Raw genomic sequence first — 13,534 nt, forward strand, 5'->3', positions numbered from 1 at the left:
AAGACAAAAGTTTTGTAGAAGAGGACGTTAAAAGAGTAATAAATGACGATTTTATAATAAAAAGTTTCTCACGACCGAAAATATACTTGAAACTATAATGTTTTAAGATAAAGGTTAAAAGGCTTAGATAATTTCTGGACCGAACAATGTTTATTTTTTTGTGAAGCTCAATTCCTTTAGACTTTCGGATCTAACAGAAGTCATAGTTTGAGAAATCAAAAGTCTACAACACCAGCTTGCAAAATAGAGATTAGAAAATAATAATTTGTGGCGAATGTTAAGTTCTTTTTGTGTTTTTTTATTACTTACAAAGTGAGTAAAAAGCAGCATTACCTTTAGTTTACAAACCACATTGAAAATGTTTTCAGAGTTCATAGTAAAGGGTTAATAGTAAAATAAAGTAAGACAAATGTAATTTTTTTTTAACAAATCGATTAAAAAATCAGTTTTCTTAAAGTTTCATAAAAATCTATTGATGAACAAAACATAACACGCATTTTCCAATTGATAAAATATTTTTTGCATTTTAGTAAGTATTCTACATTCTACATTTCTAAAATTTTCAACCTGAAACATGAACCTTGCCAACTGAAGTTATGATTTCAAATAGTCAAATAAACATGAAACAGAGCAATTGTGTTGTGTACGAGTACACAGACCCGTTCCACTTAATAAGTTTATTTTTTGCTATTAGTAAATTATTTGCTTTATAACAGAAAATGCATATTAAAAATTTATTAAATGTCGTCTTCCGTTTCTAGAGTCTTAGTTGTTTCATCAAACAATGTCCTTAATGGTTTTGACCTTTGATATTTCAATATTAATGGTCTACGACATCGGGTTGCGAAGATATAGTGAATTAAAATTATTGTTTGTAAGCTCATTTCCTTTAAACTTGAAAGAAAATTCCATCAGTCTTTGCTGTCATATTCATCAGTTATCTCTTACATTGTTTTAAAAGTTTTGATTGGCAGAACTATTGTTACACTTTTAAAATTAAAACTCAGCCCTCATACAACCTTACGTTTTATGAACAATATTTTCATCAGACATATATCTAACGTTAGACTATTCAATTTAGTATTCAGAGAAAAGTTATGAAACTTTTTGGTCTATAAAATTACATTTTTAAAAATATTATATGTTACATTATTGAAAATTATCGTTTCCTGATTATCAAATTGATAACCAATTTCTGCAACGTTAAACTTTTCTATATACTATTAGGGAAAACTTCAAAACGTTTTCATAAACAAAATGCATTTTTCGGTTATACAAGTTTACACTTTTTATAAGTTGAACTTTAAAATAGAAATCCTTTCGCTACGATATGCAATAAAATCACAATTAATTTTTTATACGTTAGACTTTCAAGCTCCCCATGGAAACAATACGTTTCATCACGTTATGGTCAAACAAGTTGTAGATATTAGAAAAATAATGTTAAGTTACCAAAAAACGCTACCATTGGGGGTATGTTCCTTTAACATTAATGTTTAACATTAATGTTTAACGTTAACGTTAGGTATAAAAGTTTCTATACATTAATGTAAAACGTTCACGTTATATAGAATATATCCCAACGTTTCTAGGCCCCATGTAAAGAGAGTGGGATGGTAACCATGATATAAAAGCTTTGCATGTGATCAAGAATGAATGAGATTTATCTATGTTTTTTTACAACTGATGTTTTCTCCATAAAATTATTTTTGCTAATTTATAAAAAGAAATTGTCAAAATAAAACACTATAAAGCTAGAAAAATGCTAAATCATTCTTCATTTTTGATAAAATAAAAGGTTTAAACTTGCAAAGGATACTTATGTTAATAGTTCATGCCTCTTTTTCTTAAGAGTAGGATCTAACTTTAAAAGTTGCATGAATTAAGTGAGTACAACATGTACATCATGTACTGTTTGTACATTCAGTTGTACCGTCTTGTCTGGACTATCTGCAGTATAAAGTGGACCCAGCACGTTTTATGCAAACAATATCACTTTCAGAGTCCTTTAACTTCTAAATAGTATTTTTTTATTTATATGAATATGAACTACATTTATTTTTATCTTATACGAACTCTTTTAATGTTCACGGTGAGAGCTAGGGACACCCTGTAACCATAATAATGACGGATATCTGATTATAAATGATAATTCTAATAATACCTAGTTTAGTCAAAGTAAAGAGAATTACCTTTTAATAGTCAAGGAATCTTGCTCATTAATAATTTATAGTAAACTAGCTGAAAAGCCCGGCGTTGCCAGTGGAATTATTTTTTTAAATATTTAAAAAAAAAATTTCGCATATAACACCCCTCGGCCACTCATGAGTTTCCACAAAAAATTCAGCCCAATCGGTCCTGCAGTTTGGCCAGCTATAGGCAACATATAAAATACGAATGTCTTGTTTTATTATGTAGATATTAACCCTCAAGTGTCTGGGGGGTCTAAATCTATTCATTAACCTCCACCCCTCCCACTAAGGGGGCGGACCACATTTTGGAAATGACAGGGCAAGAGTTATTTTGTGATTAATGATTTAATACTTGTAACATTAAAGGCCTGCACAAATCAGATGATCTGTAATGCTTCTTTAAATTGTCTACAGTAGAATATAAGTTTGTGGTTGCAGAGCCGGCCCTGTCCTAGCCGCAGCGTTCAGCCCCCTAGCACAACCTAGCTGCAGCGTTCAGCCCCCTGGCCCTAGCACAACCTAGCCGCAGCAGTTCAGCCCCCTAGCACAACCTAGCTGCAGCGTTCAGCCCCCTAACACAACCGAGCCGCAGCGTTCAGCCCCCTAGCACAACCTAGTCGCAGTGCTCTGCCCAGAAATTGTCGTAACCAACCCTAACCCTCAAATAATAAATTTACATCATATAATTTTTGGTGTAAAAATACCTAAAACAATTTTTTGTGTTAAGATACTTAAAACTTGAAAGGAGGTAATTTTTAAAAAATTGAAAAATTTGTTCATAAGGACGTTAGTTCAACTGAACATTAGTATAAACTAACGTTAGTTAAACTGAACATTAGTATAAACTAATGTTAGTTCAACTGAACATTAGTATAAACTAACGTTAGTTTAACTGAACATTAGTATAAACTAACGTTAGTTCAACTGAACATTAATATAAACTAACAATATAATAGTTCAACTGAACATTAATATAAACTAATGTTAGTTCAACTGAACATTAATATAAACTAATGTTAGTTCAACTGAACATTAGTATAAACTAATGTTAGTTCAACTGAACATTAGTATAAACTAACCTTAGTTCAACTGAACGTTAGTATAAACTAACCTTCAACTGAACATTAGTATAAACTAACAATATTTCAACTGAACATTAGTATAAACTAAAGTTAGTCCAATCAATCTTTAGTCCAAATGATATGACACCGTAAAAATCAAAATTAATATCGAAAGTCGTCTTCATTATATTGATATATACAATAATGACTATGTACTAGTGTGTAAACTCCCCTTCTTTGTGAATATGAAAGAATATGATAGAGAAATTCAATATATCAATTTTTTAATCTCTGTTTGTCTGTTTGTTTGTCGACGATCATAACTTAGTAACCCTTGGACCGATTTGGCTCAAATTTGGAATCGGGAAGTCTGGAGGTCCACGGGAATGTTCTAAGCTTGGTTTTAAGATTCTAAGTTGAGTGCCGAGTGGGTCGACATTAATAGAGAAAGAAAATGTAGTTTCGCTTTAAATCGTTCAAACGCGGCAGGAGTAACTTTTAGTAACCCAAGTTCCTAATATTATAGTTGACAATATTTTTATCCAGCGAGGCTTAAGTTAACCAATAAGTTCTATTAGTCAAAATTTAAGTTCTGTTTGCTGTGTTAGAATCGTCAGAACAACCGTCATTAAAAAATCATACAATAACTAAAGATAAAAGATATTACTAGCATTAAGTAATTGATACAAGTATCAAAATATGTATTTTTGTTCATCTTCAGGATNACAAGAGATTGGTGGGTTGAAAGTTGGATTATTCCGGTTATTTTGGATCTATTTAAGTATGCAGTATGATTGATGCATTTTTAATAAAACTTTCGAAATAGTCACGGAATATTCATACCAACGTCATGGTCTACAGCCGGATAATTAGTGTGATCAATCTCAATATATCTAATTATAATTTTCCTGGTCTGGTTGTTTTGATGGCCTCAAAAAAACCGGCCCAAATTATCATATAGACCTTATATGTAGACATGGGCTTAGTTTTCTTAAAAATCTAAATATTTCGGTTTTAAAATTGGATCGATCATTTGAAGTGATCGTTTTGATTTAAAATGAAATGATTGCAAAACAAATCAATCAATTTGTATTTTCAAAACAAAAAATGAAAAAAATTGAATTGAAAAAAACTGAAACAAGAAAAAGAAAAAAAAGGAATAAAAGTTTTCCATTTTGCCAAACGAAAAGCAGAAAACAATAAATTTTGTTTGGTAAGAGATTTGAAAAAGGAAAATATTAATTTTTAAATTTGAAAGTAATGAAAAAGACGAAAACATCTGTAGTGCAATTAAAAATAAAATAGATAGCCTAATTCGTAATGCAGCCAAAAGTGGGGTATTTTATTAGCATAAGATATTTTCTTTGGTTTTATTCATGTAGCGATATAGGCGTGGTTAGATTAAAAAAAAATATTTTCTATAACTAGGCACTCCTTAAAGTAGAATAAAACGACATTTAACCAGTCAGCATGCAATTTATATCTTTGGAAAGGGGAAAAAACAAATGCGAACATTTCGGTGGGGAAAATGCGAAACTTTTGCGAAAAAATACGGAAGAGAAATTATCAATTATGGTTTTATCAAACTTCTAATGCTGAGCTCTCAGAGCAGAGAATTCCACAAGTTCTTTTGCGCAATTAATAGTTGCAGCTACAACAACTATGGTTTTTGCGGAAAGTTTTAATCGCATAATCATTTTTCGCAAAATTTAGCAAAAACAATTTTGCATCGTTTTCGCATTTTTTCGCTTAACTCATTTTCGCGAAAAATTATATTCAGGTGCGCGAAAAAGTTTTTCGCATTGATTTCGCGGAAGTTTTCGTTCACTGGTAATCCTAACCCCCATCCCTTATTAAGCCGTTAACAAATAAAGGGTTGCATCATGTTGAGGCCAACGAAACAGGCTTCACATGAATTTGAGATCCAAATTCTATTTTAAAATTCCAGACAAAGTATGCTGTGTGCAAGAAGAGCAAACTTGTCTAGCATGTAATTTTGAAAGAGGATTGTAACTCAGATTCTTGTGAAGCCTTGAAAAAACCTAAAAACTTTAAATGCTTAAAAGCGAGTCACAGCACGATTACCTTCAGTAACCCTTTGTCAAGCCCTGGTCGGACAAACACAATAAAGCATTATGTTTATTCTAAAATAATATTTTTAAAAACAAAATAATAGATAAATAGCAAATTTTGAAGTTCACTTTATTACGCAAAACAAATGCTCAAACATTTAAGTATAATATTGTTCTTCATAAAGGAATGAAGGCTTTGCCACGTATTTGCATATTCCTATATCTTTGCTTCCCAATATCGTGGGCTTTTTTATATTTTAAATTATAATTCTATTAGATCAAATAATCTAAGTTTGAAATATCAAAGGTTTGCCTCATCATTTAAAATCATGAATTTGGGTGGGTACATTTTCAGAATCGGTATTTGTAAATTATTAAATAACGACGACGAAAAATAAGGTAAAAATTATGCAGTCAACTAATTAGATTGTTAGAAACATATTTCTTAAAAGAAATTTGTCAATAAATCAATGCTAGAATCAATTATTTTGTTTTCATCATTGTATTAAATTTCTTATTTTCTATAACTGTATTCTTTAAATGTCCTTTTTTTAATGAAAATATCAGAAAATCTGCAGAAAATATTTGTGAATAATCAGAGATTATAGAAACTAATAATGGAAAAAGATTACTTATTTTCGATGATGAGATTAATTTTTATTTTCTCAATCTGTTCCAGAACAACTAATTAGTTTACAGTAGAATTTTGTTTACATTTTTTGTCTTTGTTATTTAATAATTTAAAGAAAACAATTCTGAAAAGGTATCCAACCAAAAGTACGATTTTGAACGTCGACTTTGCGCTCAAACTAAGGATTTACTGCAGATCTTTATATGTCTCAAATGAATCTTAAAGAAGAACACTGTATACTCAGTTCAACTATCTTACATAGTCGGTCTGTCCCTTTAATGTAAATTTAAAATAATACAAATAATGCTGGGAAAAAAATTGTGCAGTGGGAGACAAAAAAGGTTTCAAAGTTAATATCAAATCAAATTGATTTTTTGTCACAAGATTACAATTTGTATTATTTGAATTTGATCAAGAAAACCATTCAAATTTTTTTCAATCACAAATTTTCTTCACAAATGATTTGTTTATATATAGTTACAAGATCTAAATTGACAGAATTTATTATGTTATCAGAAAAAAAATATCTTCCTCTTTGTTACTCAGAAAAAGATGTCAAGGTAATAGTTGCAAATCAGGCATGCAATTATATAATGTGTAAATACATTGAAAGTTCATTAATTAGTAAATCATATTGCAAAAAAAGTTCTCACTGTTCTTTAGGAACAGAATGGAATAGAAGAGCTGTATTATGCCTTATCTACAGCATAACATATCCAAGAGTACATCCTCTGAGAACCTTAGCATCAGCCGGGATAACAGTGCAGTCACCATCATTATGAGGTTGATTTAAAGTTTTGGTGAACGGTGTTGTGCTTTCATGGCGCTCAGTGATTGGATTCCACACAAACAGGTTAAAATTAGACTGCCCATATACTGAAGAAGTTCCTCCCAACTGAAATCAGAAGGCAGATATCAATTTTAAGGGATGGTTCACATATTTAACAGCTAAAAATAAAAGTTAAAGATGCAAGCACCATTATAGCTATGATAAAGTCAGTAATGACAAAAAAACTGGGAACAAAATGTCTCAAGCAATAATGTTACCTCCAAGCTTTCATAAGGTGTTAGGGATTCTATTCTTGTAGCAGAAGACGTATATGCAGCAGTTGGTCCTCTCACCCATTTTACATTCCTATTTGTTTCATAAGCTGTCAGATCAAAGTATTGAATTGAATTGGATCCGCCTCCGACAACTGTTATCATTCTATTTCCAGTTGTTCTTCGTCTGATGATGCTGCAACCTGTATCAGATCTAGCATCAAGAAGGCTTGGCATTGAAGCCCATTGATCTTTAGAGACTGTATATGCATACACAGCATTTGTGTTTTGATTAAAAGGGCCGGTTCTTCCCCCCATCCCATATATTTGGTCATATCCATGATCGGCAACAGCACATACTCTAGATGCCTGAATTGGGTAAGAAGCCATGGATTTCCATCCCTTTGATTGGGTCCATCTATCTACTTGAGAAATATGCTTTGTATTGAACCCTGCAATTGCAAATGCAGCATCACCAAATGTAACAAATCCAAATTCTCTTCTTGCAATAGGCATGCTGGCCATTGTATACCATCCAGGATTATTCTCATCAGTATTAAGAATATAACAGCTACTGACGGCATGAGGCTCTTCAATTAAATTTCCACCACAAACAATAAGATCATAATTAACAGCAGTGACTCCATGTAAAACTCTTCCAGGGGAAAGGTTTGATAATTTACGGTGGCAAGTTCCTGGCAAATGAGGTTCCCCAGGTCTTGATCTACTTCGCAGAATAACCGACCAAGTTTCAGTGTATGCTACTGTTGATTCATTTCTACCACCCCAGCATACTGCAGCATACTCTCTAATGGAGGTACAGTCCTGCAAAGCTTTGTAATTATTTGATTTAACAGTTGTCCAGGCAGAGTTATGCATTTCATTCTGGAGATAATAATAATTGTCTTCAAAATTAGTTGTGTCATGATTGAACTCAAATATGTTCTTAAGGCTGTTTCCATATCTACCAGAATTTCCTCCGACAATAAAAGCACTAAAAGGGGTTAGAGTTATCATTCTCATAAATCTTTGATTTAAATTATCGAACAAGGTTGCTGCCAAATTCCATCCCAAGTTGTTTGTTAGGTCAAAATATATTACTGCATCTGCTAATCCACCTCTCACAACCAGAAGCATTTTTTCTTTTGTTCTACGGTAAACAATTCCACAAGCAGAGTCCATCACAGTTTGCCTTTTAAAAAGATCACTATGAAATGTCCAAACATTAGTGGAAACTGTAAAGTAGTAAACTCCCATTTTGGCTCCAACCCCTATTTCACTACCTCCAATCATCCAGATCTTGTCATCTTCTTCATCAGCAACAGCACAGAAACGATGATTTGAATATGGCAAATCTGCTTTCTTCGTCCACACATTTGATTTGTGGTTTAATTCATGCATTGTATTTATACTTACACTTGGCATGAAATCTTCTCCTCCAATAACAAAAATGGAACTTTTCCAGGCCAACATTTGAAAATGTCTTCGCCTCCGGGGTAAGTTTGGAGCTTCTATCCATGATCCATCATTTGAATTTAAATCAAACTTTTTACAGTCAATCAATGGATAAGGAACTCCATCATAACTTCCACCACAAATGTAAAGCCATCCATCTATTTCTGCTATTCCTGGACTATATCTTCCTTGAATGCTATCAATGGAATGATGAGAACAAGTATATTTCTGTGATGTAAAGACTGAGATCTGACTTGGGTAGTTTGTGGCACTGGTTGTATATCCTCCAAACCCAATTGCAATCTTTTCATCAGGGAGATCATGACAAAAGTAACTTCCTACTGTGTTAACACAGAGTTGTTCTATTTTATCTTCCTTCATATTTCTCCAGTAGGCCGTTTCATCCAAACCCGTATTTGCAACACCAATGGCATTGATTACTATTGGCATTGCATCTGGATTGATGGCTTCAATTAGACTATTTCTATTTCTGTCCAGAAGAGATATTGTGGTCTGTTTTTCTGCACTGTCATAATATACATCCATGAAGTAAAGATCAAATTTGCTTGAGGACATTTCTAAGCTTTGAGATATACTTGACAAAAGATTACATGCAGCTGGACAGTAATATATCTCAACTTTGTCAGGATTGAGTAAAACATAATAAGCTGGAACTGATTTATCAAATCCAACATAAAACCTTGCTGACCCTGAAGCTGCCACTTCAAATTTAAATGTATGATGAAGTTCATCTGCAGTGTCTACCTCTTCCACATCAAAGTACTTGATACCATTTTGTCCAAATGTGTCAATATTGTATCCTTGGAAATTATCACAATCATTCATGTCAGCATTTATACATTCATCAATATCATAGCAATAAAATTTAGGTGATCCAATAAACCCAACCTTACAAGTGCATACAGCATGCCCTGGAAAGTTCCAACAGTTTGTATTTGGACCACATCCTGCTGTTCCGTTTGCACATTCATCAAAATCAATGCATCCACTGTGATCCACAAAATCATAAAACCCTGTTTTACAAGTACAAGTGAAGCTTCCAATTGTATTTGTGCAGATTGTGTTCTGTCCACAATATGCCAGCCCTTCAAAATGTCCATTGTTTGGTAAACATTCATTTAATTCTGAACAATATGGTTGCGCAGCAGATTTAACACAATAATAACCAGGTAAACAATCTTCATTATCCTCACATCCAACCTCATCTTGACCACACAGGTGATACCGTTTGTTGCATGGTTTGTAGCAGCAGTTGTCTGTTCTAGTAAAACCAAAAGTTTCAGAGTTTCTTACAAATATGTGACGTGGGAAATAGTCTGTGTTCAAGCAAGAGTTATCTCCACACTTCAAAATTCCTTTCTCTCCATTCTGACAGTCTGCATCAACGTCACAATGACCCCCTCCTTCCTTGCATGGGTGTTCTGGAGTACAGCGCTTTTCACAACAGTCATCTTCTTCATCCCATCGTCCACCAGGAGGTCTCCATTTCATGCAATTGTTCTTTCCACACATGAGAACACCCCCACAGTCATTGTCAGTATTACAATCTCCTTCTCCAATCCCGCATAGATTCAACTTTCCTCTATTGCAACAATGCTCTCCACCTCGGCAAATCTTGTCAATGTATGTTGGAGCTTCAAAATCAACCATGATCTGTTTTTCTATCTGACCAACATCCGGGTCTTCCAGGAAAGTGAGATAGGCAAGATCACACGCCTTGGAGGTTTCATTATAACTAAAACAGTTAAAGGGTTTTCAATTTTCGTAACTCTATTCAAAAAGAATATCAAATGAAAAAAACTGACCTAAATGCATTACAAAATGCCCCTTTCATTTGTTGTAAGTGTGCACAATGAATCCCACATTGAGATTTTGAACGCACCAATCCACTTTCTGTTAGATGGGAGTAGAAAGTAGTCTCCGACACATTATTGGTACTAGTGAAAATATATGTAAACATTAAGCATAAGTTGTCAATGGTTGCAGAATTAATGACTCTTCTGGGCCTAAGGAGCTATTTACTTTTAAAAAAGTGGAAATTAAAGTAACATTTTTTCATTATAGGACATGGTAAAGTAGTTACAAGAAAATACTCCTAAAACATTTCCTAGTTTTTTTTTTCTTTGTGTTTGTAAGATCAAACTCTGCTAAAAAAAAGATATTGAAAAATATGAATTTTGTCTTGAATCACATTAATGGAAAGGTGGAATGGTGGAATTATCTGCTACATAGACATTTCTGAATTCTTATTTTCATTCCTTATGAACAACATCTGAGCCTCCATTGGCTTCCCGAGTAAGCTGACCATTATGACTAGCTGGACACTGTAACAAAAAATGAGGTTTACATTGACTCATTAAAAGACACATTGATTTGTTTTTCAAAGTAATAGCTATGATAAAGGATCAAAAATAATTGTAATATTTTTGTTGTCACGTCATGAACAAGAACAAAACATGCCCTATCTAATGTGTACCTAACATAAGATCATAAATCATGTTTTTTTTACACATTAGTTTATTTATCTATATTGTTGACAGTTGACAGCCAGGTAATAATTTGTTGCAAACTTGTTGTCATCAATATTATTTATGTTCCGTGCAGGTTGTCTATTTTCTGTTAAAATTAATCTTTTCTACTATTTTCGCAAAAGTGTTATTATACTAAAAGGGATGGATACATACAGCTCAAAGGACCGGCACTTCATAAGATTTCTATAAAATATTTTTCATTCATACTGTTAATATAGTGGTGATTGTAACAGGCGCGCAACTAGGGGGGGCATGCCCCTCCCTTATGAAGGCTTGCCCCCCCCCTGCAGGGGGGGGGGGCAAGAAGTCCACCCTGTTTTGCAATTTAGCGACTCATGAATCCTGACCCTGAGCAAATTTAAGAGCTCTGATCAAAAAATAAAAAAAATGATAATTGAACAGTAGTTTAATGAGCTTATAGTTCAATCAGAGGAATGCTTCAAAAACAAGCTGAAAAGAAGGGATCAATAACAATGGTTTCCTGGGAAGAAAAGCTTGATCAAAATTATAGGAATAGCAACATAACAAATTGAAGTTTAAGCCAATTTTTTCTTTTGGGGAGGAGGGGAGGGGGCTGAAAACATGAACTATCTTAACGATAAAGTAAATTATTGCTTGAATAAAGGCGAAGACTTTGTCCTAAAATCTATTTTGAATGAGGGTGAATCTGCAAAATTCTATTCCTTCATAGCAGATTATACAACCAGTATCTTTCATTCTGCATTCATTATGTAAAGTTAAATGTAGGTTATTGCAACTGTAAATTATGACTTATGAGGCATTTATATGGGACAGCAAGGAATACACCCTCGCCCCCCACACCCCTTCTTTTTTAGGCATTTTCCTGTACCTAAAAAAATTGTTTGATAGATTTCTTTTTTTATTTCATATCAGATTGGGTCATACTGAATATCCGGTTGGTAAGGTTAGTTTTTTTATTGTTTGAGTATTATACACATTTTTCTTGCCCCCTAAAAATGTTAAGGGGGGGGCAAAAAAATTTTGAACACTGCATTTTGCGTTTTTATTAAAAGTTACTGTTTATTAACAATCTCAATATTTTTAAAGGCAGCTTAAGGTGCCATAAATAAACGTTTAAGGTGCCATAAATAAACGTTTAAGGTGCCATAAATAAACGTTTAAGGTGCCATAAATAATCGTGTAAGGTGCCATAAATAAACGACCTGTTAATATTATTTGATGTAAAAATAGCTGGTATTCCGTGCAATTCTGTTCAATATTGTGAAACTCCGCACAATTCCGTGAAATTTTGTGAAATTCCGCACAATTCCGTAAAATTCCGTGAAATTCCGTGAAATTCCGTGCAATTCCGTGCAATTCTGTGCATTTCTTTGAATATCTAATTCCTTCCTTGATTGCAATAAAAGTGCAATTTAGAAAGAATTTCTTCATATTGGTTCCCAAGTTGGCATGGGTTTCTTTCTTTAAAAAAAGTGCATATGTAGTAAACACCCTACTCTCCATAAGGGTTCCTCAAACCCATATCTTTCTAGGCACAACTCAGTTTTACTGTGCTGCCCAAGAATGTAATGCAAGGAAAGTTAATTGCAGTTGTTTATACTCTGCGTACACATTGAAACCAGTTCTCTTTGGGCGGAATTTGTTAACAAGAATAGATGCATCAGTGTTCGTTTAGTATGCGAGGAGGTTAAAAGCATTAAATTTTGATAATTTTGATAATTCACATAATAGTTTCCTATAACCAGAATATTTCATTGATTTTTTATGTGAAAGATGGATCCCATGTCAGGCTATGACATCCGTCTTGTGTTTACATTACCGCCCAGAGACAGTACACTGCAGTACAAAAGATGTGTACACTTCTGAAATAACTTTCCTTGCATTATATCCTTGGTGCTGCCTATGTCTAAACCCGAACGCTTGTAAACTATCAATGCCAAACTAATGGGCACGATGTCATCACGGACATCAATCAATGCCAAACCAATGGGCACAATCTCATGAGCTATCAATGTCAACCGTAAACTGATTCACCGACAAAGGGTCAAACGACCCAGGGTCAAACGACACAGGGTCAAGCAACATAGGGTCAAACGACACAGGGTCAAACGACAAAGAGTCAAAAACGCGACAAAGGGTCAAACGACACAGGGTCAAACGACAAAGGGTAAAAAAATGCGACAAAGGGGCAAATTTTTTTAATTTTGACAGTTAGTATTTTTTATTATTATTTAGGATAAGGTTAGGTTCATTCTGGGCCTAGCGCTGCGGCTAGGACAGGCTAGGGGGCCGAGTGCTGCGGCCACATGGTCAATTATATGACTCAAAGAAGTTCGTAATAAGATTTCGATTCTACTGGAGACCACAGGAGGGATTTTATTTTCACTGGAGGGGTTTCAAAAAATGCTTTTTACAATTTAAAACTTTACGCAGGGTGATCTACATTCCACTGGAGGGATTCAGATGTCCTTCCCAGGGGTTTATAATTCCACTGGAGGGATTCAGGTATCCTTCCTAGGGGTTTATAACTCCACTGGAGGGATTCAGA

The 13,534-nt window shown here is 33.7% G+C and overlaps 2 protein-coding genes across 2 annotated transcripts; both read right to left on the reverse strand.

The window, feature by feature from the left end:
• Positions 1-6,508: 6,508 nt before the first annotated feature.
• On the reverse strand, positions 6,509-9,139 carry LOC111710739 (uncharacterized). Its single transcript, XM_023484858.1, has 2 exons — positions 7,004-9,139; positions 6,509-6,851 (listed from the first exon to the last, which is right to left on the reverse strand). The coding sequence occupies exons 1-2, from the start codon at positions 9,026-9,028 to the stop codon at positions 6,657-6,659; spliced, it is 2,220 nt and encodes a 739-aa protein (XP_023340626.1). The 5' UTR covers positions 9,029-9,139; the 3' UTR covers positions 6,509-6,656.
• On the reverse strand, positions 9,060-10,391 carry LOC111710735 (signal peptide, CUB and EGF-like domain-containing protein 3). The gene is made up of 3 exons (XM_023484853.1): positions 10,279-10,391; positions 9,153-10,208; positions 9,060-9,069 (listed from the first exon to the last, which is right to left on the reverse strand). The coding sequence occupies exons 1-3, from the start codon at positions 10,305-10,307 to the stop codon at positions 9,060-9,062; spliced, it is 1,095 nt and encodes a 364-aa protein (XP_023340621.1). The 5' UTR covers positions 10,308-10,391.
• Positions 10,392-13,534: the final 3,143 nt, after the last annotated feature.

The sequence above is a fragment of the Eurytemora carolleeae genome, unplaced genomic scaffold, assembly GCF_000591075.1.
Source record: "Eurytemora carolleeae unplaced genomic scaffold, Eaff_2.0 scaffold843, whole genome shotgun sequence".
NCBI lineage: Eukaryota > Metazoa > Arthropoda > Copepoda > Calanoida > Temoridae > Eurytemora > Eurytemora carolleeae.